This window comes from Macrobrachium nipponense, chromosome 15, assembly GCF_015104395.2.
Source record: "Macrobrachium nipponense isolate FS-2020 chromosome 15, ASM1510439v2, whole genome shotgun sequence".
Classification (NCBI taxonomy): domain Eukaryota; kingdom Metazoa; phylum Arthropoda; class Malacostraca; order Decapoda; family Palaemonidae; genus Macrobrachium; species Macrobrachium nipponense.
This window is the reverse complement of record NC_087208.1, coordinates 29202072-29225318: the sequence shown is the minus strand read 5'-3', so window position 1 is coordinate 29225318 and position 23247 is coordinate 29202072. Positions and strand designations below refer to the sequence as shown.

At 38.3% G+C, this 23247-nt stretch overlaps 1 protein-coding gene across 3 annotated transcripts in view; it reads right to left on the bottom strand.

Moving 5' to 3' along the window:
• Nucleotides 1-23247, bottom strand: part of LOC135227060 (structural maintenance of chromosomes protein 6-like) — a 287005-nt gene that overhangs the window by 16118 nt on the left and 247640 nt on the right. For all 3 annotated transcript variants that reach the window (XM_064266876.1, XM_064266875.1, XM_064266877.1), the window contains exons 23-24: nucleotides 21995-22142; nucleotides 14343-14470 (exon numbers count right to left, since the gene is read on the bottom strand). In XM_064266876.1, coding sequence (XP_064122946.1) covers nucleotides 14343-14470; nucleotides 21995-22142 — 276 coding nt within the window. The remainder of the gene's footprint in view (nucleotides 1-14342; nucleotides 14471-21994; nucleotides 22143-23247) is intronic.

Genomic DNA, 23247 nt, shown 5'->3' with positions numbered 1-23247 from the left:
TGACTAAAATGATTTCATCTCAATTTTATCTACAGTTGGTTTGATGGCATACGTTTACTGGAGTTTTTGCACCGTTTTAAATTATCCGTTACATGGAGTATTATATATGAAAATGTGTGCAATTTCATGTAGAATACAACATAAAAATACTCATGATTGTAGCTTTCATCAGTTTTGAAATATTTTTATATAAACAATGATAAGTGCCAAATTTTCAACCTTCGGTCAACTTTGACTCTACCGAAATGGTCGAAAAATGCAATTGTAAGCTAAAACTCCTATATTATAGTAATATTCAATCATTTGCCTTCATTTTGCAACAAATTGGACGTCTCTAGCACAATATTTCGATTTATGGTGAAGGTATGAAAAAACTTTTTCATTACATCCGCGCGGTAACTCTTCCGGTAAATTTTTTTGTGCGATTGTCCTTATGTTTGCACCATTTTAAATTTGCCGTTAAATAAAGTTTTATATATGGAAATGTGCGCAATTTCATGCACTATACAACTAAAAACAATCCATGGTTGTAGCTTTTATCAGTTTTGAAATATTTTCATATAAATAACGATAAGTGCAAAAATTTCAACCTTCGGTCAACTTTGACTCTACCGAAATGGTCGAAAAACGCAATTGTAAGCAAAAGCTCTTATATTCTAGTAATATTCAATCATGTACCTTCATTTTGCAACGAATTGGAAGTCTCTAGCACAATATTTCAATTTATGGTGAATTTATGAAAAAAAAAAAAAAAAACATTTTACGTCCGCGCATTACGAATTCATGCGCCATTTTGTGATAATATTTTTCTGTGTTGCTTTGATCATTTTACAATGTGTTATATATCAAAATAATCGCAATTTAGTGTAAAATACAACGAAAAAAAAAGGTAACTCGTTAGCTTTAACCGTTTTTCGCACAGCTTGATTTGAATACAATCATGTATGAATTTTTTTTTGTCGCTACCATATATCGCATTATTTATATATGATAATGATTTTTTTTTTTTTCTGATGGTTGCATACTAAACGTCAGGCAATGACAAAAAAAGGAGCCCAAAATGAACTCAATCTTGAAAACTAAGCGCTCTGTGATTTATTGAAAAAATTATTTTTTCCGCTTCCGATCTCACTCCAAACCCGCCTCGGCATACGGGAGACGTTTTGGTTTTTAGGGCTTAGGCGTAAGAGGGTTAACTGGTCTAGAATTTCGAAAGGTGTGCAGCAGCCAGGAACGGAACCCTTGCCGCTAACCGAGGGCCACCTGTGTGTGTGTTGTGTTTGTATAATATATATATATATATATATATATATATATATATATATATATATATATATATATATATATATATATATATATAGATATATATATATATATATACACACACACACAGTCAGTCCCCGGGTTACGACGGGGGTTCCGTTCTTGAGACGCATCGTAAGCAGGGACATTGTCAAAAATCCTAAGAAAACCTTACTTTAAATGCTTTGGGTGCATTGAAAACTATGTAAATTACATTCTTATGGCATTTTTCATTAAAAAAAACCTTCAAACATTGATTATTTTGCATTTTTGGTGTCATATTTCATCTGCCAGACGAGCGTTGTAGGCGTCGTAACCCTGGAAATAATGTCTGATGAATATAATTGAAAAGTGTCGTAACCTCGGAATGTTGTAAGCCGAGACTGTCGTAACCCGGGGACTGCCTGTATATATGTATATAAATTTTTTTTAATATGTAAATCCATTACAGGTGATATACTGGTATAGAGAGAGAGAGAGATGAATAGATGGGGGGGAAGGAGAGGAAGACGAGAGAGAGGAGAGAGAGAGAGAGAGAGAGAGAGAGAGAGAGACTGAAACAACATGGAGGCGCAGTGACTGCCTGGGGAGGAGAATGTACTATGGCTGGAACAAGAATGTTAATAACTGCCATGCATGTGGTACCTCGGCTCACGAACAAATTGGGTTACGAACCAGATGTCCAAAAATTTTTTGTTCCAGTTCGCAAACCATGCTTCAACCAATGAACACACAAACAATAGGCTTACCTCTTTTTCTTCTCTTCATCTATCCCATTTTGTAGTTAGGCTAACCATTTTTCCTCCATCTCTTTTAACTATCCCATCTTCTAGTAAAGTTAAAAAATGTAAAAGAGAATGCTAAAAGTATCATTAGTAATTTTATACTAGTTGTGTAAATGCATACAGCCAGAAACAGCTGATGTGCTATTAAGTCTCCTTGTAATTCAACCATCGTACGATAGTAAAAAATGACCGTAGTTAAATTACAAATAATGTTAACCCTCTTACGCCGACTGGACGTATTTTATGTCGACATTTTTTGTCTCCCGTGTGCCGACTGGACGTATTTTACGTCGACTTACAAAAGTTTTTTTTAAAATTCACGGAAAAATACTTATAGGCCTACCAGCCTAAAACTTTTGAATCACGCGCCTTGGGATGCTGGGAGTTCACGGATCAAGGTGTTGTGATTGTTTGCGCAAGCGCGAATTTCTTTCTTGCCGCACTAAAAAGTATCTGTGACACATCTCGGAAATTATTTCGTCACTTTGACAATTTTTGTACCATTGTAAATTAGCCGTTACATGAAAATGTGCTCATTTTTATGTAGAATACAACAATAAAATACTCATGATTGTAGCTTTTATCAATTTTGAGATATTTTCATATAAATAACGATAATTGCCAAAATTTCAACCTTCGGTCAACTTTGACTCTACCAAAATGGTCGAAAAACGCAATTGTAAGCTAAAACGCTTATATTCTAGTAATATTCAATCATTTACCTTAATTTTGCAACTAATTGGAAGTCTCTAGCACAATATTTTGATTTATGGTGAATTTATGAAAAAACTTTTTCCTTACGTCCGCGTGGTAACTCTTCCGAAGAAAATCATACATGCGATTGTGATAATGTTTGCACCATTTTAAAATTAGCCGTTACATAAAGTTTTAGATATGGAAATGTGCGCAATTTCATGCACAATACAACTAAAAACAACCCATGGTTGTAGCTTTTATCAGTTTTGAGATATTTTCATATAAATAACGATAATTGCCAAAATTTCAACCATTGGTCAACTTTGACTCTACCGAAATGGTCGAAAAACGCAATTGTAAGCTAAAACGCTTATATTCTAGTAATATTCAAGCATTTACCTTCATTTTGCAACAAATTGGAAGTCTCTAGCACAATATTTCGATTTATGGTGAATTTATGAAAAAAATAACATTTCTTTACGTCCGCGCGGTAACTTCCGAAAAAATCATACGTGCGATTGTGGTAATGTTTGCACCATTTTAAATTAGCCGTTACATAAAGTTTTATATATGAAAATGTGCGCAATTTCATGTAGAATACAAAAAAAAATAATTGAAGGTTGTAGCTTTTCTCATTTTTGAAATATTTGCATATAAATCACGATAAATAGAAAAAAAAACCAAGTTTGGTCAACTTTGACTCTACCGAAATGGTCTAAAAACGCAATTGTAAGCTAAAACTCTTACATTCTAGTAATATACAGTCATTTATCTTCATCTTGAAACAAATTCGAAGTCTCTAGCAAAATATTTAGATTTATGGTGAATTTAAAAATAAATCTTTCCTTCCCTCCGCGCACGGATTCTCCGCCACAAATCTCAAAAATACGTACATCCCATTCTCGGAATATTTACTCCGTTTCATATTAGGCATTTCATAGAGTTTTATATATAAAAATGTGCGCAATTTTATGTAGAATAAAACGAAAAATATTTGAAGGTTGTAGCTTTTCTTATTTCTGAAATAATTGCATGTAAAAAATATATATATAAAAAAATTCGACATTCGGTCAACTTTAACTCGTCAGATATGGTCGAAAACTGCAATTGTAAGCTAAAACTCTTACAGTATAGTAATATTCAATCATTTGTCTTCATTTTGAAAGAAATTGGAAGTCTCTAGGACAATATTTAGATTTATGGTGAATTTTTGAAAAAAATATTTGTTTACGTCCGAGCGTTACGAACTCATGCATTATTTTGTGATAATATTTTCTCTGTGTTGCTTTTATCGTTTTACAATGTGTTATATACCAAAATGATCGCAATTTAGTGTAAATTACAAAAAAAAAAAAGTAACTTGTTACCTTTAACCGTTTTGCGCACAGCGCGATTTGAATACAATTATATATGAATTTTTGTTTTTGCGCTATCATATATCGCATTATTTATATATGATAATGATAATTTTTTTTCATTTCTGATGGTTGCATACTAAACTTCAGGAAATGACAAAAAAAGGAGCCAAAAATGAACTCTTAATCTTGAAAACTAAGCGCGCTGTGATTTTTTGAAAAAAATATTTTTTCCGCTTCCTCGCTCACTCCGAAACCCCTCCGGCACACGGGAGACAATTTTTTATTTACCGCTCCGGCGTAAGAGGGTTAAGTGGAATAGGACTGATATTTTTACATTCCTACATCTTTATTCGCTATGGAGAAAAGATCAGCAAAGGCATATACTGGTAAATTTAAGTTGCAAGTTGTAGCTGAAGCTGAGGAATGTTCACAATTATCATGCATCGGCAACATGGATGAAATTCCTGCAAACTTTGGTATGGCACCAAACTCGACCGTAAACAAAATTTGAAAGAAACGTGTTTTAATCAAAACTATTCAGCATGAAAGAACACATTTTACTGTTTTCACTTTGATAAAAGATAAATATGTAAAGCTTGTTGTATTCTGATTAAAGTGAAAATACTGAATGCACTCTGTTGATTTTTTTACGCAATAGATGTGCCCTCAGCGCCTTCTACTAAAAAATAAATAAATAAATAAATAACCAAATTTTGTTCACAACGATACATATTCAAGTGATATTTTGACTTGAAAACACTTTGCATAATGTAAAATAACCTTGTCCCATATCAATAGAGTAGGCTATCTAGAGATTCATTTATGCTAACTAGAAGCAAGAAAATTGCTCAGATTTGAGTTCATTACAGCAAAATAAACTTACCTTGCAATAGCCCTCAATTGATTTCCAAACCAAAACATTGATTGCTGTTTGTATTTTTAATACAACAATATGAAAATACATACAACAAATATTACTGGATGCAGTGAAGTAAACTAAAAATTTGTGCCAGAAAACCATAAAATGTAAAGAAAATAAAGTGTTTCTGAGGTTTGAACAAATTATTTGTTTTTACATTATTTTAAATGGGGAAAGTTGAACCAGGTTACGAATTTTTCGTCACGAACATCGTCCTAGAACGAATTAAGTGCATGAACCGAGGTACCACTGTACTCCATATTTTTCATGCAATTTTTCCTTACGACTGATAAAGACATATACTCGGAATTTACAGCCAAAAATTAATGAACAAATAATGATGACTTACTACTCTGTGTTTCTTGTGCTTGATGAACAAAAAAGCTAACAATTTAATGAGATCAACATTTAAAACTCAATGTGCTAGCTAAAAGATTGTTCTAAAATTAGATAGAAAACAAGAACAAAGTACAGGCAGTCCCTGGTTATTGGAGGGGGTTCCATTCCGACAGCTTGATGATAAGCAAAAATCACAGATAACCAGTTAATGGCACCTCTGTTAGGTATGCATTGGTGCCAATACTCTATTTTTGGGATCAAGCCGTGTCGCCGGGTGAAATGTCTCGTTAGCCATTTCTAATATATAAAACTAATGCTAAATATACCAGAGAATAAACCAAAGGGACTGACTGAGTTACTACCCTCAGGCGAGCACTTTTATAAATAAAAATGTCGTGTATAAACCAGGGGCGAGTAATACAGCCATGTTTCCTTCAACCCCACAGAAAGATCCACGTCAACAATCCCCGAAACATGAGGCGCTTACACAGGCCGCCTCCCCGCAACCAACACCCTCCTCCCGAGCGCCATCTACAACATCTTAAGTTAGCACAGCGACATTGTTTCACGAGATTTTTGTCTCTGTTTAAATTTTGAGAGTGTGTCGCTTTATTGTGGATTCTACGATGGCAGCTTCCGTCCCATCTAAGTTGAGTACCCTGAACATGCTTTGATTTACTTTTTTAGGTGGTAGATCGCCGTTTTTTAAGACTTTTAAGCTTGTTTTTATTGGCGCTTCGCGTGGCGTCATTGCAGGCTTCGTCCGCAAGGCGGCCTGTTGCTTGCTCTTTGGCGATATTTCTACCTAATTTTGTAAATTTATGATCTGTATGCGCCTGGTTTTCTTTGGAGTGTCTTCCTTGTATAGTTTTATTTTGTGATGTCGGCACCTTAAGGCTAGGATCGAGTTTTAATCGTTCCTTTATATACCGGTGCTTTTATACACACACACATATATATATATAAATACATATATATATATATATATATATATATATATATATATATATATATATATATATATACATATATATATGTATTTATACGTAAGGAAGATACTCTTTGATTTCCAGTGTTAGGGAGTTCTAGTACTCCTTTATTTCGCATTTACTCAGGTCTTTCATACATTTAGTTAGAGCTTTATCGCAAGGTAAATTCACTCCTTTTACCTTTTGTTGTTAGGCCTAGCACCTAGGTTAGGTTGCTCTCTGAACCCCGCGTGGTGGCATATCTGTGCTATTTTGAAGCGTAGGCTATGTGTTGGATCTGTTAGCTCTTGTTTTCTGGAATTTCAGTCCCAGGTGATTCAAATTTAATCTTATTAGGGCTATAGGGGTTCTAATTAGAGTAACCTAGCGTAGGTTATTTAGGCTAGCCTAGCCTAGTAGGCTACTTCTTGTTCGCCGTCTTTCTTTCGGTCTTTCCTCTTTTGACGTTCCATCAACGGTCGGTTAGCTGTTGGGAAACAGCGCCTGATCTTTAATTTTAGCCTATAGGCTTGCCTTTAGGCATGGATCCTGCGGCCGTTTGATGGAGTGGGCTTCATATTAGTTCATAGAACTTGTTACCTACTAGTCACCTTTAGAGAGAGAGACAGTTAGAAGGGAGGCGGATGGGAAGTGGGGAACGTTTGCAGTGTTAACTTGTGGGTCTCAGGTTGAGTTGGTTGTCTCCATAGAATGTCGTTTCTTTATCTCCGCCCGCCGGACTCCGGGGGGCAGAGTGAGAGACTGTTCTTTATTTATTTACATCTTTCATCCCCTCTCCGTTCTATTTAGACGTGAAGGATTACAAGATTGATGTTGTTTGACAACCAGTTCCTCACGGTTTGATTCATTTTGTTTTCATTTCAAACGTGACTTGCTCCTTCCTTCGCGTCCCGGTAGATCCGGGATTCCGGCAGGGAGGGGTAGGTCTCCTCCCCACATTTATTTATGTTATTATAGTATACATAGATCTAATTTGACTTTACTTTCCTGCTGAATTTCAAGTCGTGGTAGGTCCGGAGATCTGGGCCCGGATACGTTTGTATTTCATAAGGAATTTGTTGATTTACGTATGCGATTGTCTGCTAATTCATTCGGGATCGTGGTAGGTCTAGTATCTAGGCCCGGATACCTTCCTGACGGATTAGGATTAGTAACATTCATGTATATTTTACTTTATTTTAGCTCTAACTGTGTTTAATTTTTATCCAGTCGGTGGTAGGTCTATCAGTATAGGCCCGGATACCGTCCGGATAATGATATTTATATTGTTTAGCATGTTCTGTACTTATATCATTTTGTCTTATACCGTTTTTTCTAGACGTTGGCAGGTCCTGAAAAATGGACCCGGATATCGTCCGGAAATAACGGTTGTTCATATATTGTGTTTATCTATTACCCATGTCCTCTTCGTTAAGAGATTCTGTATTCCGGCGATGCCGGATTACTAATTTGGTCGAGGCACACTAGGGTTTCAAGAGATATTATATTCGTTTTTCCGAGTTTCCTTTCCTCCTGGCTGTTTTATTTTGGCAACTTCTCATTCCGGCGACTCCGGATTTTGAGTTGAGGGAGAGTGAGGCTTCTCAAGAAAAATGTAAATCTGTATCATCCAATTTTCCGGGGGGTATCCCTGGAACTTTGCTGTTATAATTTAGCATGATGATTGGTTGATACTCATTTTTTTAATATCTCTTACAGGTGTTACAGTATGCTGAGGTGGGCTGCTCCGCCATGCTCCAACAGCCGTGCGGGCATGTAGAGTGCCGCACTCACTCGGCATGTGCAGTCCAAGTCCTGGAAGAGACGGTCTGGCATTATGAGAGATGCCAGGTCTGCTATGATCTCTATGCACAGATCGCTGATGACTCGGTAAGTAGACATATAATCTGGGTCTAGTGTTCTCTGTTTTATTGGATGAATGGTTTCTTTTATACATCTGGAGTTATTTTACCTGCGTCTGATCAAGGATTCTCTTCCAGGCCCCCAAAGAGGTGAAAGATGCGGCACTCGCCACCCTGAAGGTTTGGGTAGGTGGATTTGGAAGAAATGTAGGGAAAGCTAGGCCCTATATTCTTTCCCGGGATGTGGCTTCCGTCATCTACCCTAATTCGAAGACTTCGGCTGTGGCGGAGGAAGTTGCGGCGCCGTATCTTCAAGCAATTAACAAAGAGTTCCAGAGTTTGGAACCTTTAGAGGGACCCGAGGCAGAGGTAGTAGCGGAAGTCGGCGGCTTGCACTTATCGTCTGAGCCGATGCAGACGGATCAGGTAGGTGAGGCAGTAGCTAGTCCTTCTCCTTCGTTCTCCTCCTCTGACTTCCCTCCTTTTCCTTCTCTTACTCCTTCTCCAGTCGCTTCTCGTGTCCCCTCTCATACCCCGCCAGGGTTTGAGGGTTTTGGGAACGCTGACACAATTAAGGCAGCATCTGTTCGGCCTAAGGTGAAGACCGTGAAGACTAAGCAGCTGCCTGCGAAGGTGAAGTCCGGCACCTCGGCCCCTTCTGCCGCGGACTCCACCTCTAAGAGTAAATCTAGCCGAAGCAGCAGCAAAGACAAGTCCTTCACTGGCTTCTACCCCGATAGCTGCGGCTATTCTTAGTCCGGCGCCAATTCCATCACCGACTTTCCCGTCTACATCAGGGGAAGTGCCGGTTAACTTAGAGGTTCTGACTTCCCTTCTAATACAGAGTTAGTCAAGAAGTTTCCTCCCAGGTAGCTAGAGATATGGCAGCTCTTTCAGGCAGACTGGAATCGCACATGTCTCGTACGGACCAGTCAGTGTCAGAGCTGTCAGGGATAGTGAGCCAACACCAGTTGTTGATGGCTCAGACAGGTGGAAACCCACAGCTTTTATCGATCCTGCCTAATGCGGCCAATCTGCCTCCCTTTGAAGCAGGCAATCCGTGGCGTTTAGCTTTTGGAGCTGTTTTGCGTGACGGAAAGCTTACTATCGAAGGGTGCGGTACACGCCCTATGGAAGATTTTGAGTTTCACCCGACAGACTTGCAATCTCCTTTCTTAGGCTATGCAAGGTTGACCAAGGAAGCTCTTGTAAGGGAAGACAAGGTTCCGGCTGAGACTTATCTTCCCAAGGGAAACGGCCCAGTCAGCTTGGCTTAGGATTATGAAGGAGATGGAGTGTGTCAACACCAAGATCACTCCATTTAAAGGGAAGTATACCACCTTCACTATCCCAAAGGATCACCCGCTGCCTTGCACCACGAAGATCGCCGAGCTGACCCTGAAAGCTGCGGAAGAAGACAAGCCTCTTCCACAATTAAAGGAGACAGACTTGACGTCTTTGTTGGTGCCCGAAGATCCTACATACTGGCATCAAACTCCGGAAACTTTCCAGAAAGGAAAGTTGGAAACAGACTGTGCTTCAACACAATTTAATGAGAGACTCCTTAAACTACCTGAGCATCTCATTAAGGCGGAGTTTGAAGCAAGGTGTAGGCTGAGTCGTTCCCTTCACTCAGTCACTTCCACGGAGATGATAGCTTCCACCTATCCGACCGCTCCGGAGTTTCAGGTCCTTACCAAGTCGTTGTTAGGCACCTTTCAACACGACTTGTTTGATTTCGCTGTGGCTCGAAGAGCCTGCCGGAAGTTTGTCCTGAGACCAGCAACGATCAGACATGAGCCTAATAAGCTCATTAGATCTTCGATATGGGGACCTTCCCTCTTTCCGGAGGATTTAGTAGCTCAGGTTACTCAAGAGGCAGTGAGAGCCAACCAAACACTTGCAACCAGGTGGGCTCTTAAGTTCAAGCGTCCAGCAGACCCTTCCCCGGCAGGCACTCAGAAGGCCAAGAAGCCAAAGAGGTTTCAACAGAGAAGGTTTCAAAGATCTCCGGCTGTGAACCAACCTTCCACTTCCATGCCCCCGCCCCAACAATCATATGTGTGGGTACAGGCACCAGCACCACAGTCTAATCAACCCTTACTTCCATCACCGGCCTACAACCAGACTTATGAGGCACATAATTCCTTTCAGAGGTATGCTTCTAGAGGAGCTAGAGGACGTGGTACCTCCAGACAGGTCGGCGGAGGAGGTGGAAGGCTCGCAAGAGCCAGACCCTACAGAGGAGGTAGAGGTTCAAGACCAGCTGCCAACCAATGAGAGAGCCAAGGTAGGTGGGAGATTAGCTCTATTCAAGCACAGGTGGACATTCAACACCTGGGCTCACAGTGTCATATCGAAAGGTCTGGGATGGAGGTGGAAGAAGGGACCACCTCCCCCATACAAGTTTTTTCAAGACCGGACACCAGACCTAGTAGCTTTCACTCAGGAACTGCTTCAGAAAAGAGCAATAAAAAGAGTCAGGAACATCAAATTTCAAGGCAGACTATTTTCAGTTCCCAAGAAGGGCACAGACAAGAGGAGGGTGATTCTAGATCTTTCACGGCTCAATTCCAGTATAGTATGCAACAAATTTCGCATGCTAACCGTGACCCAAGTGAGAACCTTACTTCCCCGTGGAGCCGTCACCACCTCTATAGATCTTACCGATGCTTATTATCATGTGCCCATAGCAAGGAACTTGTCTCCTTACCTAGATTCGGCCTCAATATTGCTCCCAGGATTTTCACCAAGTTGGCGGACGTGGTAGTCCAAGAACTTCGGAGTCAGGGAATTCTATTGGCGGCATATCTGGACGATTGGATAAGTTGGGCTCCCAACAAAGAGCAATGTCTGGAATCAACCCACAAAGTCATGAGATTTCTAGAGCTTTTAGGATTTCAAATAAATCTTCAAAAGTCAAGACTTGTCCCCAGCTCCAAGTTCCAATGGTTCGGGCTACAGTGGGACCTCCAGACACACAGGTTTTCAGTTCCTTGGGAGAAGTGCAAAGAGATTGCGAAAGCCACAAGGCAGTTTATAAGAAACAAACTAGAATCGAGACGGGCCCAGGAAAGGATTCTAGGCTCCTTACAGTTTGTAGCAGTGACCCAACCGGTACTGAAAGCCAGACTAAAAGACTTCAACAGAATTTGGAGAAGTCGAGCCAATATAGGTTTAAGAGACAAGCTGTCAAGAATTCCCCAGCTCTTACGCAAGAGTCTAAAACCTTGGTCTACAGCCAAGAGTTTAGCAAAGACAGTACCACTTCAGTTTCCTCAACCGGATCTGGTGGTTCATACAGACGCATCCCAAAGCGGATGGGGAGGCCATTCCCCTACTCAAAAGTTTCAGGGAAAATGGTCCAAGACCTTCCAAAGATTCCATATAAATGTGTTAGAAGCTATAGCAGTTTTCCTTACTCTCAAAAGGATGAATCCAAAGAAAGGGATACATATCAGGTTAGTCCTCGACAGTGCAGTAATTGTTCACTGTATTAACAGAAGGGGCTCCAAGTCCAAGTTCGTAAATCATGTGATGATTGCGATCTTCTCTCGAGCAAAAAAATTTCGCTGGCACCTATTGGCCACACATCTAGCAGGAGCCAGGAACGTAGTGGCAGATGCTCTGTCAAGGACATCCCCATTGGAGTCGGAATGGGCGCTAGACGCACAGTCGTTTCAATGGGTGTCCAAGCAGGTCCCGGGTCTTCAAGTGGACCTTTTTGCCACGGAGTCAAATCATCATCTTCGATGCTATGTGGCTCCCAACCTGGACCCTCTGGCCTTTGCCACAGACGCATTGTCCCTGGATTGGAATCTTTGGAAGAAGATTTACTTGTTTCCACCAGTCAATCTCCTGATGGAAGTCCTTCACAAGCTCAGGACATGTCGAGGGAAAGTAGCCTTGATAGCCCCCTGGTGGCCGAAGAGCAACTGGTTCCCTCTAATACTGGAATTGAAGCTCCATCCCAGACGGATCCCCAATCCAATACTTTCACAAATAGTACAAACCAAGAAAGTATACGCTTCCTCAAACATTCACCAAGCCCTAACTTTATGGAGTTTATGAAGATGGCAGCTCTTCATGATTCTGGTATTGATCCGGAAAATATTACTTTCCTGGAATCTGATAAGAGAGATTCTACTCTTAGACAGTATGACTCTGCTCTTAAGAAGTTGGTTAAATTTGTGAAAGAAAAGGAAGTGCGGGTTATGACAACTAATCTAGCAATTTCATTTTTTAAAGATTTGTTTGATCAAGGCTTAGCTCCTGGTACTATTACGACTATGAAGTCTGCCCTTAAAAAGATTTTCCTGGTAGGGTTTGGGATAGATCTAACTAGTTCCTATTTCTCCTCTATCCCTAGAGCTTGCGCAAGGCTGAGACCAATACATAGGCCTCAGTCTGTTTCCTGGTCTCTAAATAAAGTTTTGAGGCTGGCTTCCAGTATTGATAATGAATCCTGTCAGTATTTAACCCTACTTAGGAAAACTCAATTTTTATTAAGTTTAGCCTCAGGAGCAAGAATTTCTGAACTGTCGGCCTTGTCTAGAGATCCAGGCCATATAGATTTCCAACCTAATGGTAATGTTTTACTTTCACCAGACAAAACCTTCTTAGCCAAAAATTAAAGTCCACAAGATAGATGGACTCCTTGGTCAATAGTTCCTGTTCCTCAAGACTCTTCTCTCTGTCCAGTTCACTCTCTCAACTTATTTAGATAGAACGTCATTTAAGTCCTCAGGTCCCTTATTCATGAGAGAAAAAGGAGGAACGATTACTATGAGCGGTATCAAACAACAGATTCTTTACTTTATTAAACAGGCAGATCCTGACTCATTTCCCCTGGTTCATGATGTCCGGGCAATTGCTACCTCTATTAACTATTTTCAGCATATGAAATTTGAGGATCTTAAAAAGTACACTGGGTGGAAATCTTTGACAGTTTTCAAACGCCACTACCTTAAATCTCTTAATCCACTTAAGTTCCCATTGTAGTTCCTGAAAACTCTTAACTTCCTCTTTCTCTGACGCCTCCTCTTTTATTTCCTACTTGCCTGCCTCACCTAGTTGTTCAACCCTGCTTTCCTCTCCCTTGGGCCTTCGACAGGCACGGGTGGGGCGGATTGTATTAGCTTGTTTAAGAGATCCTTTTGTACCAAGTACTGCTGTATTGTTATGATTTTGTTTTACCTTTAGATTTTACATGTGGACTCCTGTAGTTGTACATACATTCGTTAATTTAGTTCTCTCATTTTTGTTAAAGCTTTTTGAGAAAGGTCTTTTGTTAACAATACAAGTTTTATGTGTGTTGGGGTTTATATATATTAAAATTCTTTTTTATATTTAATTTGTTTAGTTCTCCTTCCTTGTTACTGTATTTTCTTTATTTTCAGCTTGCCCCATTTCTCTGGTACAATTTCACCTGGCAACACGGTTTGATCCCAAAAAAGGGATTTTGACGGAGGAAAAATCTATTTTTGGGTGAGGAGCCGTGTCGCCCGGTGAACCCACCCTTCAGTACTATCTTGATCTCCCACCCGGTTGTGGTACAAGCGGGGGTTGCTAACTCTAGATGTTGTAGATGACGCTCGGGAGGAGGGTGTTGGTTGCGGGGAGGCGGCCTGTGTAACGGCGCCTCATGTTTCGGGGATTGTTGACGTGGATCTTTCTGTGGGGTTGAAGGAAACGTGGCTGTATTACTCGCCCCTGGTTTATACATGACATTTTTATTTATAAAAGTGCTCGCCTGAGGGTAGTAACCTCAGTCAGTCCCTTTGGTTTATTCTCTGGTATATTTAGCATTAGTTTTATATATTAGAAATGGCTAACGAGACATTTCACTGGGCGACACGGCTCCTCACCCAAAAATAGATTTTTCCTCTGTCAAAATCCCTTTATCGGTGCCAATAACCAGAAATCGGCGCATTTTGGTGCCGAAAATCTAAGCGGCATAAAATGATCACCGATAAGCTGGACTGACTGTAGTTGGTCAGCCACACAGGAAGAGGCCAAAGCATGTAAGGCAAACTGTAAGCTCTTAATCCCCTACAGGGTTTTCTTGCATAAAAAATATATTACAGTATAATAATACTATGAAGACAACTCACCTGAATACATTAACTCCTCCTGTAATGTGACTCTGGTTTACTTCCAAAGGTGTGAGGTATATGTACTGAGTCTTGGGCTCTGCATTTGTTATCATCATATCCAAGCTTTGTCTCCTGGCCACAATATCCTGGAAAACCAATGATTATATAATAGGTATTTTTAAAAAAAAGTACTATTCATTCAATGTATGGGAAACATGTGGTGGATTTTAGGAAATGTCTGGATGTATTTGTGTTGTGACATCATAGAAGAGAAGATGACGGCAGTGTCAGGTGCAAAAGGTAAACAAATAACAGGTGGAAGGAGACACATGCAAGGCTAGTTTGGTTGGTAGGAGAGAGCTCTGTCTGATATGAGTTTTGGGTTGTAAGTCTTGTTGTGGTGTTGTTCAAAGTTTTAAGCTGGAGTAAACTGGGACTGGAGAACGTGAACAGGTGGGTAGATTGCACATTTGTGTTAAAAAGTAAAGATGAGGCTAGGAAAATATTCAAACTGGTATCAAAGCGTAGTCGATTAAAGATGGTCGGATCACATAGTGAACAAAGGGAGATAAGATGGAGAAGGGAATGTCTGAGATTTGGCGGGATGCAAGAAGAGTACAAAGGATGGAGAGGACAAGGCGAAGATTGGCTAGTAAAATACCTGGCAACACAGATAAGAATGTGCTTAAGGGTACAGAGCGTCCAAAGATAATCCAACCCAGATGAGGCCTATCTAAGAGATGCTATTGGAGAACTACAGTAACTGAAAAATCTGTTCAAAATAGGAAAAGAATCAACTGAAAAGATGAGAAACTTTTTAATTAGGTACGAAAAGGCAGAATCAGAATGTAACGGAGCAATGGGGAAAAGCATGCCTAAAGGAGAAACTAAGGGTTTTCATGTACGTATTGGAACAAGCAAATCTCACAGAAAATAAAAACAAATGGTACTAGCAGCTCGTGGTCAAGGATAATTAGAATATAAAACAGTGTCACAAATAATGAAAAGAATATTAGAGGGATTAGGGAATAAAGAGGAACTGGAATGGTGGGAGTCAGAAGGCAATAGGAATTCTGGGAGAGGGAGAGAAAACTAGAGATATTGGGAAAAATGGAACCGAGGTAGGGGTGGAAGAAATCCTATGAACAAAAATGGGAAAGTAACATTATGTGCAATATGTAACTCAGAATGGCATTGGGCTCTGGATTGTCCTCAGAATTTTCACATTAGGAAGAAAACAGAAACAAAACAAGTAGAAAATAAGCAGAAAACAGAAACTGGGCCAGAAGAAGAAGAGTATGTAGAAGTTAGTAAAATATAGGAGTCTTGGGAAATGGTTGATGCAATTTTAGACAAGATGTGAATCGACAGTTGCAAGGAATTCCGGCTAGCCCACATTATCATGGGTTTGAGTTCGGAAGAATTGATGGGAATGAAGGATACTTGGAGAGTCTAATAAAGTGTTTGACTTTGGTGAGTCACCTTAAAAGTCTAAAGGAGTAATGGAAATATAAGTGATACTGAAAAACAAGAGTTTTATCAGAAGAGAGAAATTCTGTAGGGAGATATACCATGGTTAATAGGTAAAAAACCATGAGCAAAATGGGTTTGACTATAAATTTGAAAGAAAATTGTCATAATAGAAGTATTAGGGGAAATGAAGGTAAGGTTAAGAGAAGAAAAAGGGTCATTTAAGATTACCAATAAGGAGGGAGGTAAAAGAATTATTACTGGAGGGTTGGAAAGGAAAGAGTGAGAGAAATTAAGAGCACAATGAAATAATTACATTTACAGTTTGGTCATGGAAGTGGAGGTAAAATATGGGAGCTAACAGAGGAAGCACAATGAAGTGATGGTTTAATAGAGAAAGAAAAGGAGGAAATAAAAAAAGTTACTGACGGACCTAATTGGAAATTGAGGTATGTAAAAGATACAAAAGAAACCCAGCTAAACCAGTAGTAGGATTTTCTTGGAGTAAAATGTTTAATGAAGTTGTAGCAATGGATGAGGGAGAGATAAAAGAGAGAAAGTTCTTGCTAATGGTAGATATGGCAATGAGGTATTGTCAGGCTTTTAGGATCAAAGATAATAAACCAGAAACTATAATAAAGACACTTTTTGATGGTTGGTTTGCTATATTTGGAGCGCCTTAAAAAATATTGTCAGACAATAGGGGAGAATTTCAAAATGAAAGAGTAAGGAGGATGGCAGAAAGATGGAATAGTAAAGTATTAGCCACAGCACCGGAATCTCCATGGAGCTACAGATTATGTGAAAAAACCAGACATCATCAAGGAAAGTGTAAGAAAGATGATGGAGGATGAAGTAGATTGGTCCAAAGGGTTGATATGGATAGTGAGTGCTGGGAGCTGCTTACTAAATAATGGAGGTTTCTCTCCTAACCAATTAGTATTTGGAAAAAAAACTTCCCTGCTTAATCTAATGGGAGAAAAGAGTTCAAGTCCTGCAAGCAGAGAGAAAGGTATGGAAGAGAGTATGGTGAGGGACGCACTGAATGCAATCCATAGGGCCAGAGAAGTGCTTATAAAAAATGAGTCATGTAACAAGATAAAAATTGCGTTAAACAAAAACGTTAAGAGAACATAAATTTGAAGAAGAATTAGAGGGAGATGAGGCATTCTATAAGAGAGGAAATGAAAATGAATGGAGAGGAGCGGCTCAGGTAGTGGGAATATGAGGGAAAACAGTAATAGTTAAACATGGGGATTCTTTAAGAGAAGTAGCTACAATACACATTACTAGGATTCAAAGACTATCACCAGAAACAGAAAAGATAGCTAGAATAGGTAAATTACATGTTGTGAAAGGTAGATCCAATGGCCCAAATAAAGGGTATGTAGACGGGCAGGAAGGAAAGAAGATAATAGTGGGCTGGAGAAGGAATGCAGACACAGAAGAGGCTATAGAAAGAGATGTGGTAGAGGAAACAATGGAAGAAGACGGGGAAAGTGAGTTAATAAAAACATACCCATATCCAAAAAGGGAAATAGAGTTACAACTGTAAACAATGATACAGGACACGTACAAGAATGGACTATATTAAGTCTGGCAGGAAAAAGATCAAAAACATCATGGGCTGATTGTACAATGTACAACTCACAGTCAGGTGACAAGGGATGGGTTAACTTAGTTCCAACGGACAATACCACTGGCCTTAGATGGGATATTCTTTTATAGGTCTCCCATGCACACATGCGCACCTTGAGACTGCTGGAAGTATGTCATATAAGAGATTATAGTAAGGAAGAAAAAACCGAAGATGAAGAGGAGGTGTTGCTAGGATTTGAAAATAGAAGCATAATGGAAGCTAAAGAAAAAGAACTACAAAGTTGTGGTAAAGGACCAAGGGTTTGTATATTGTATAGGAACAAACATATTTTTATCCTTTTTCCATTTTAGTGGTTATTTATTCATTATAGTTTATTATTTATTTATTACATAATAATACTGTTAAGTGAATGTGAGATAATTAAGATCATCAGTGGTAAAATAGTGGGACAATTGAGACCTTATGCTCACTAACCCAATTTGTTTTCAACAAAAGCATTCCATAAAACACAAAAATATACATGACCAAAATAACTGTAATTCAACTTGTGAATTATAAAAATAATTAAGACATTAAAATACATTTCATCATATCAATCTTGGAGGGTTGTTCCTTATTGTTATTAAAGTCATCATCAGTTAGCAGTTGTAAATTTGATGATGGTCTGGGAACAGGATTTGCATGTAATGACGCATCACTACAACAGACACGTGGGATTTTTCATACCACTACAGTGTTCCCCCTGTATTCACAGGGATACGTACCAGACAACCTCCCCCAATAGCTAGAATCTGTAAATAAAAATGCTTAAAACTGCCTATTTTGTTTGTTAAAACTCAAGAAAAGCCCACTAAAAATGTTTATACCAGGGTTTTTAATAGTTTTATCACAAAAAGTGCATTCTATGTTGAAATAGATAAAATAAACAGTAATTTGTGGATATTTCTCATAAAAAAAAAATACCGCGAATACACGAATTCCATATGAATAATGGATAGATATGTTCCGAAGAGAAATCCATGCATACATGAGTGCACAAATACATGGGTCCACTATATAATAAAGTTAAAATTACTGTTAAATTCTTTTCTCAAAGAAATAATCATATAAAGCAAATTATTGAGTAATTTTTGCCATCAACAGTCAAATGATCACGATCATTGCAATGTTTAAACCGAGTGCCTAACACATTTTTGTATAGAATTATGTCCATAAATAGAACAGAAGTAGAGGGCTGTCACTGGCTAACAGATCTCCATGGCAACCAGCCAGCCAATCAGGCTTTAACTGTACATATACTGTCTGAGAAAGAACGTTTTGATAACATGAAGCTGACGACATAAGTGCATATGTTTTTAATAAAATATGTAGTTTATAAGTGTATGTATTTCACTGATTACAATGAAGAATAGTATGAATTCCTTCTCATTACTTTGAGTGCAAAATTGTTTCAGATTCTTCAGTAACAATTTTTTTTTTCCTTCAGCTGTATTGACATGTGTGTGTTTGTGACATGTAAACACAAGTATTGTTCAGTAACTTAACTTCTGTCTCTGTAAAGTTTACCTTTGTCATGTTGTCATGTTTTTCTCCCTACATGAATAGGACTGATATCTTTAGAAGAACATAGACTGTCAATTCACACAATGACAGTTGTAAGGGACTGACTCAGTAAATTCATTCAACCTACAGAAAAACCTTACCAACCTACATTACAAAGGATGTATAAGTTGGAAGATCAATCTTGTACATAGATGACATGGAACATCCGTCAGCCATTACTATGGTAACACCATTGGCTGTTACCTTTGTGACCAAAAGGCATTGTACATATGTGGTGCATGGCTGTGGGGGAGATCGACGGTCTGTTCCCCAGACACTTCATCTTGAGACAAATACCCCTGAACGACGGCCATTTGTTAACATACAGCTGTATAATCATGCCCAAAGCTGTGACAACTCAAACGTCGAACACCATCTCTCCAAAGAGACAAGAGGTGGTGAGGAGCAAGGCCAAACTGCATGTAATTGATGCACGTATGTGCATGTCTTCACAGACATGAGAGCTGGAATGATCAGGGGACCTTCTGGGAGAATATCAACAGGAATCTTGTAGAAGATCAACAAGGGTTTTGAAAGGATGGAGACTAAAGTTATGGATGTTCAAACACGAGTCGACAACAGTCCTAGGGTGGAAACATGTCCACGGTCATGCACAATTCCTCACGTACATCAAAGGAAAGAGTATCAACTCTCTAGCTAGAATGTCTCCCAGTCTCCACAGCTGCTTCTATCTTGAACTACTTGGTGAGAAATGTTGGCTCAGAGTTCCAAAGAAAACCAAGTGTGCTGCTCAAGCCGAACCAATGGCCCAAGCCAAACGCTTGTCAAGCATCTTCAGAGTCTTGGATTCCCAAGGAAACCAAAGAACTTGGACAAACTACCGATTCACATACAGGTAGACTTGAATTTCACATACATCACCAGAAAACAAAATTAAAACAATGCTGACTAAAAAGAATTCAACATTAAAGAGCAAGAGAAGAACAGGAACAATAGCTTGTATATGGAGATAGTGAAAACCATCTAAACAAGGAAGTCAAGAAAACTAAACAGATTACCAATCAATGGCTACAGAGAACTGGACCAGGTAAATACCTCCCCCACCCCCTCTCAAAAAAAAAAAAGAAATAATGTCAAGAGAGCTTAAATATACATAGGGTTATGCTACAAAAAAATGAGCTCTGAAAAAATGGAATAATTTTCTGACTGGGACAGTGACTGCAATCTGAAAGAAATAGTTGCTAATCTTTGGGCAGACACAAAAGAACTGTGCTATCTACCACTGAAAGTCTTATGGAACCATATGTAGGGTGAGATGGGTGAATACCAGCCAAGGGAGAACACCGACCGAATGCTCTGGTATGAAAACTATTTCAAATTTTGTGCCAAACCTCACCACCAACACAGCAACCATCTCAGTGAACAACATGAAAGCAACATGTTCATGTTATCACAACGTCTGTGTTTATCAGGTAAGAAAATTTATTTTTTTGGATGTCTGTTGTAATTTTTCACGCTTCTCATACAGTGTCTCACATCTGTGAATATGGTGTGATTGTTTCTGGTGTGGGGGACTACCGACTGTAATCATGCTGGGAAACATTGACCCCCAACACAGATGCATGAAATTATGAATAGTTTAAAATATTTTTGAAGTTTTGAATATTTTCAAAATACTACATAACAAAAAGTGGAGCAGTTTTTTTGTGTAAAGTTGAAGGTGATATTTAGTGGTAAAGTTGAAGGTGATATTTAGTGAACTGTGATGCAATAGCAAGAAATTTTTATTAGGTGGGTTCAACTCTATTCATAAGTCTTTCTGATCTAACCTACGGCCTTCTTGGAAGATTATCAGTGTCATTATGCTAATTTGGTTTATGGAGGGTTCCCCCACACCCTGGTCAGTGTTTCCCCGCGTTTTCGGAGCACCAACCATTTCCCGAAAATTTTTATAAAGTGCAAAATATAACACTTTTTCTCTGAGTTACGGATTTATGTGCAGTTTGTTTTGGGCACACTCTCAGGTACAAAATGGAGTTTTTAGGCAATTTTTTCTACTAATAGGTCAGTTTCTCCCACCTCACTCTACCTTTTTCTTATCTACATGAAGTGAGGGATCATCCTCATAACTTTTCTACCTGGAGATTTTAAAAATTGCATAGAAGGAGATCCCACAAAGCTTGTGATCACGGACAGATGCCAATAGTTCCGTGTGTACACAATTATTTATCAATTTTACAGGTTTTCCAGCTGGCACTAGATCCTAATATTAAGACCGAAGGTTTATTACATATATGAACAACGGCATTTTAAAAGTAATAGCTTTCTAATGAAACAAATAGTAGACATATGAGTGTCCGGACAAAGGCCATAAGAAACAACATGAAATCAAATTAAAAGGGCACAGACAAAGACCTACAGTAAATTGGATTCAGGTGGAAAGTGCACGAGACAAAAGACTGGAATGAACTTAATTCACTACTAAATTTTCAGTATCAGTCTTCAAAAGTTTGTTCCAATGGAAACCTAAAATATTGGGATATATCAATTTGAAACATTTATTATAATTATAAAAAAAATAGAGAAACTAAAAAAATAATCCTTTGTAGTAATCTTTTGTAACATTTCCATTCAATTGTTTTCAATGAAAATATGAAAAATCTTGAAAACTAACTAGTCTACAGATCAATATTTCATTCCTGATATGACCCTCAAAAGTTTTTAAGGAAAACAGAAAAAAAATTAAAATTAGTTTGAGTGTACCCCAAGTAAGGGAATTCATATTTAGAACTGAATGTCAAAATAGAGCCAAATGTTGCAGAAAAGAGAATACATGGTCACCATCCTGCACAAGACAACTAAATGTGACACTTAAGTAACTCAACAGCTAAATCAGTGGCAATGACAAAAAAAAAAAAAAACTTATTCTGAATACAGTAGTCTGCTCAACACTATAAAAGTATGCTAAAGCATATCTACCTTAAAGAGTTTGTATTTATATAAGACCATAATTCATATAAATATTAAATTATCTTACCATGAAGACATCAAACTCATCAAGCATTCTGACAGGAGAATCCATTACTTCCCAAAGGGCTAGAATCAGTGCTACAGTTGAAAAAGATCGTTCCCCTCCAGACATCATAGACAGGTTCTCTTGTTGACTCTTCTTTTGTGCTTGTTTACTGAAATTAAACTTTACAACATGAGAAAAAGCATTACAAACTACAGAAAGTAAAACAAAATTTTACTGATCATAAACAAAAAACATGAATTTTAATTTAAAAAACTAGTAACCATATCTTCCATGCAAAATCTTGTGTGCATAATACTGTATCTGATATGCTATAATCATTAGAAATATAATAAAATAAACAATAATAGATTTTAAAATATTTCAGGAACTACTAACATCCAGAATATTACCAAGCTAGTTTCAAAACTTTTGAGCAAGCTATGATCAATGCTTTGAATGCACTTTCAAATGAACATTATGGATCATCGGATATTTTACATAACTTGGTAAAGTTTTAAGTACAAGGTCAATAAAAGATTTGGATACATAAAAATACAGCTCTGGGCAATTTAAATACCTGATTACATATGAATATAAAATATGAGATTACTAAAACAGTTTTTGGTCTTAACCAGAAGAGAGGTCACTAAAACATTTCTGATAGTCGTTGTCTCATTCTCAAGGAGTACCCTTTCCATGGTCTATCCAGAGTTCCATAGTGACCAGACTAATATCAAAGAATAATCTTAATTGGTCTTATGGCTGGGTATGTGTTGTAATGATAAACATTATAACGTGATAGTCTCTATAAATGGACTTTGGATAAGAAGGCACTTTCTATTATCCTCAGCAAATGTTAATGTCCAGTTTTCCTACTACACCAAAACCACAAGAAGTGGTTGTGCGCATACACACCATCATATTGTTTACATATGGCTAAAATCTGACCAAGGCACCATTCTTTTCTCTGGTCATGCAAGAAACCAGAGCTTAGAGAAATCCATTCTTTACTTATTGAATCTGTCAAGTGCATAGTTTTAAGTTCCAGTTAAAATAAAAAAAAATTATTTAGACTGTAGAGCAATGATTTATTGTGAGAAAAAAATTGTAATTGGTTTATTTCATCAGTGCTTCTCACGATTTATGATTGTTAGGTTAGCTCAGAGAATTGCATTCTTCGCTTTCTAATTTCATTACCAAGGTCCATGAAAGCTAAGCCTGCAATTCTGAGTTTCAGTTTAAAATTTTGTTAGTTTATAATGTGAAAAGCCGTA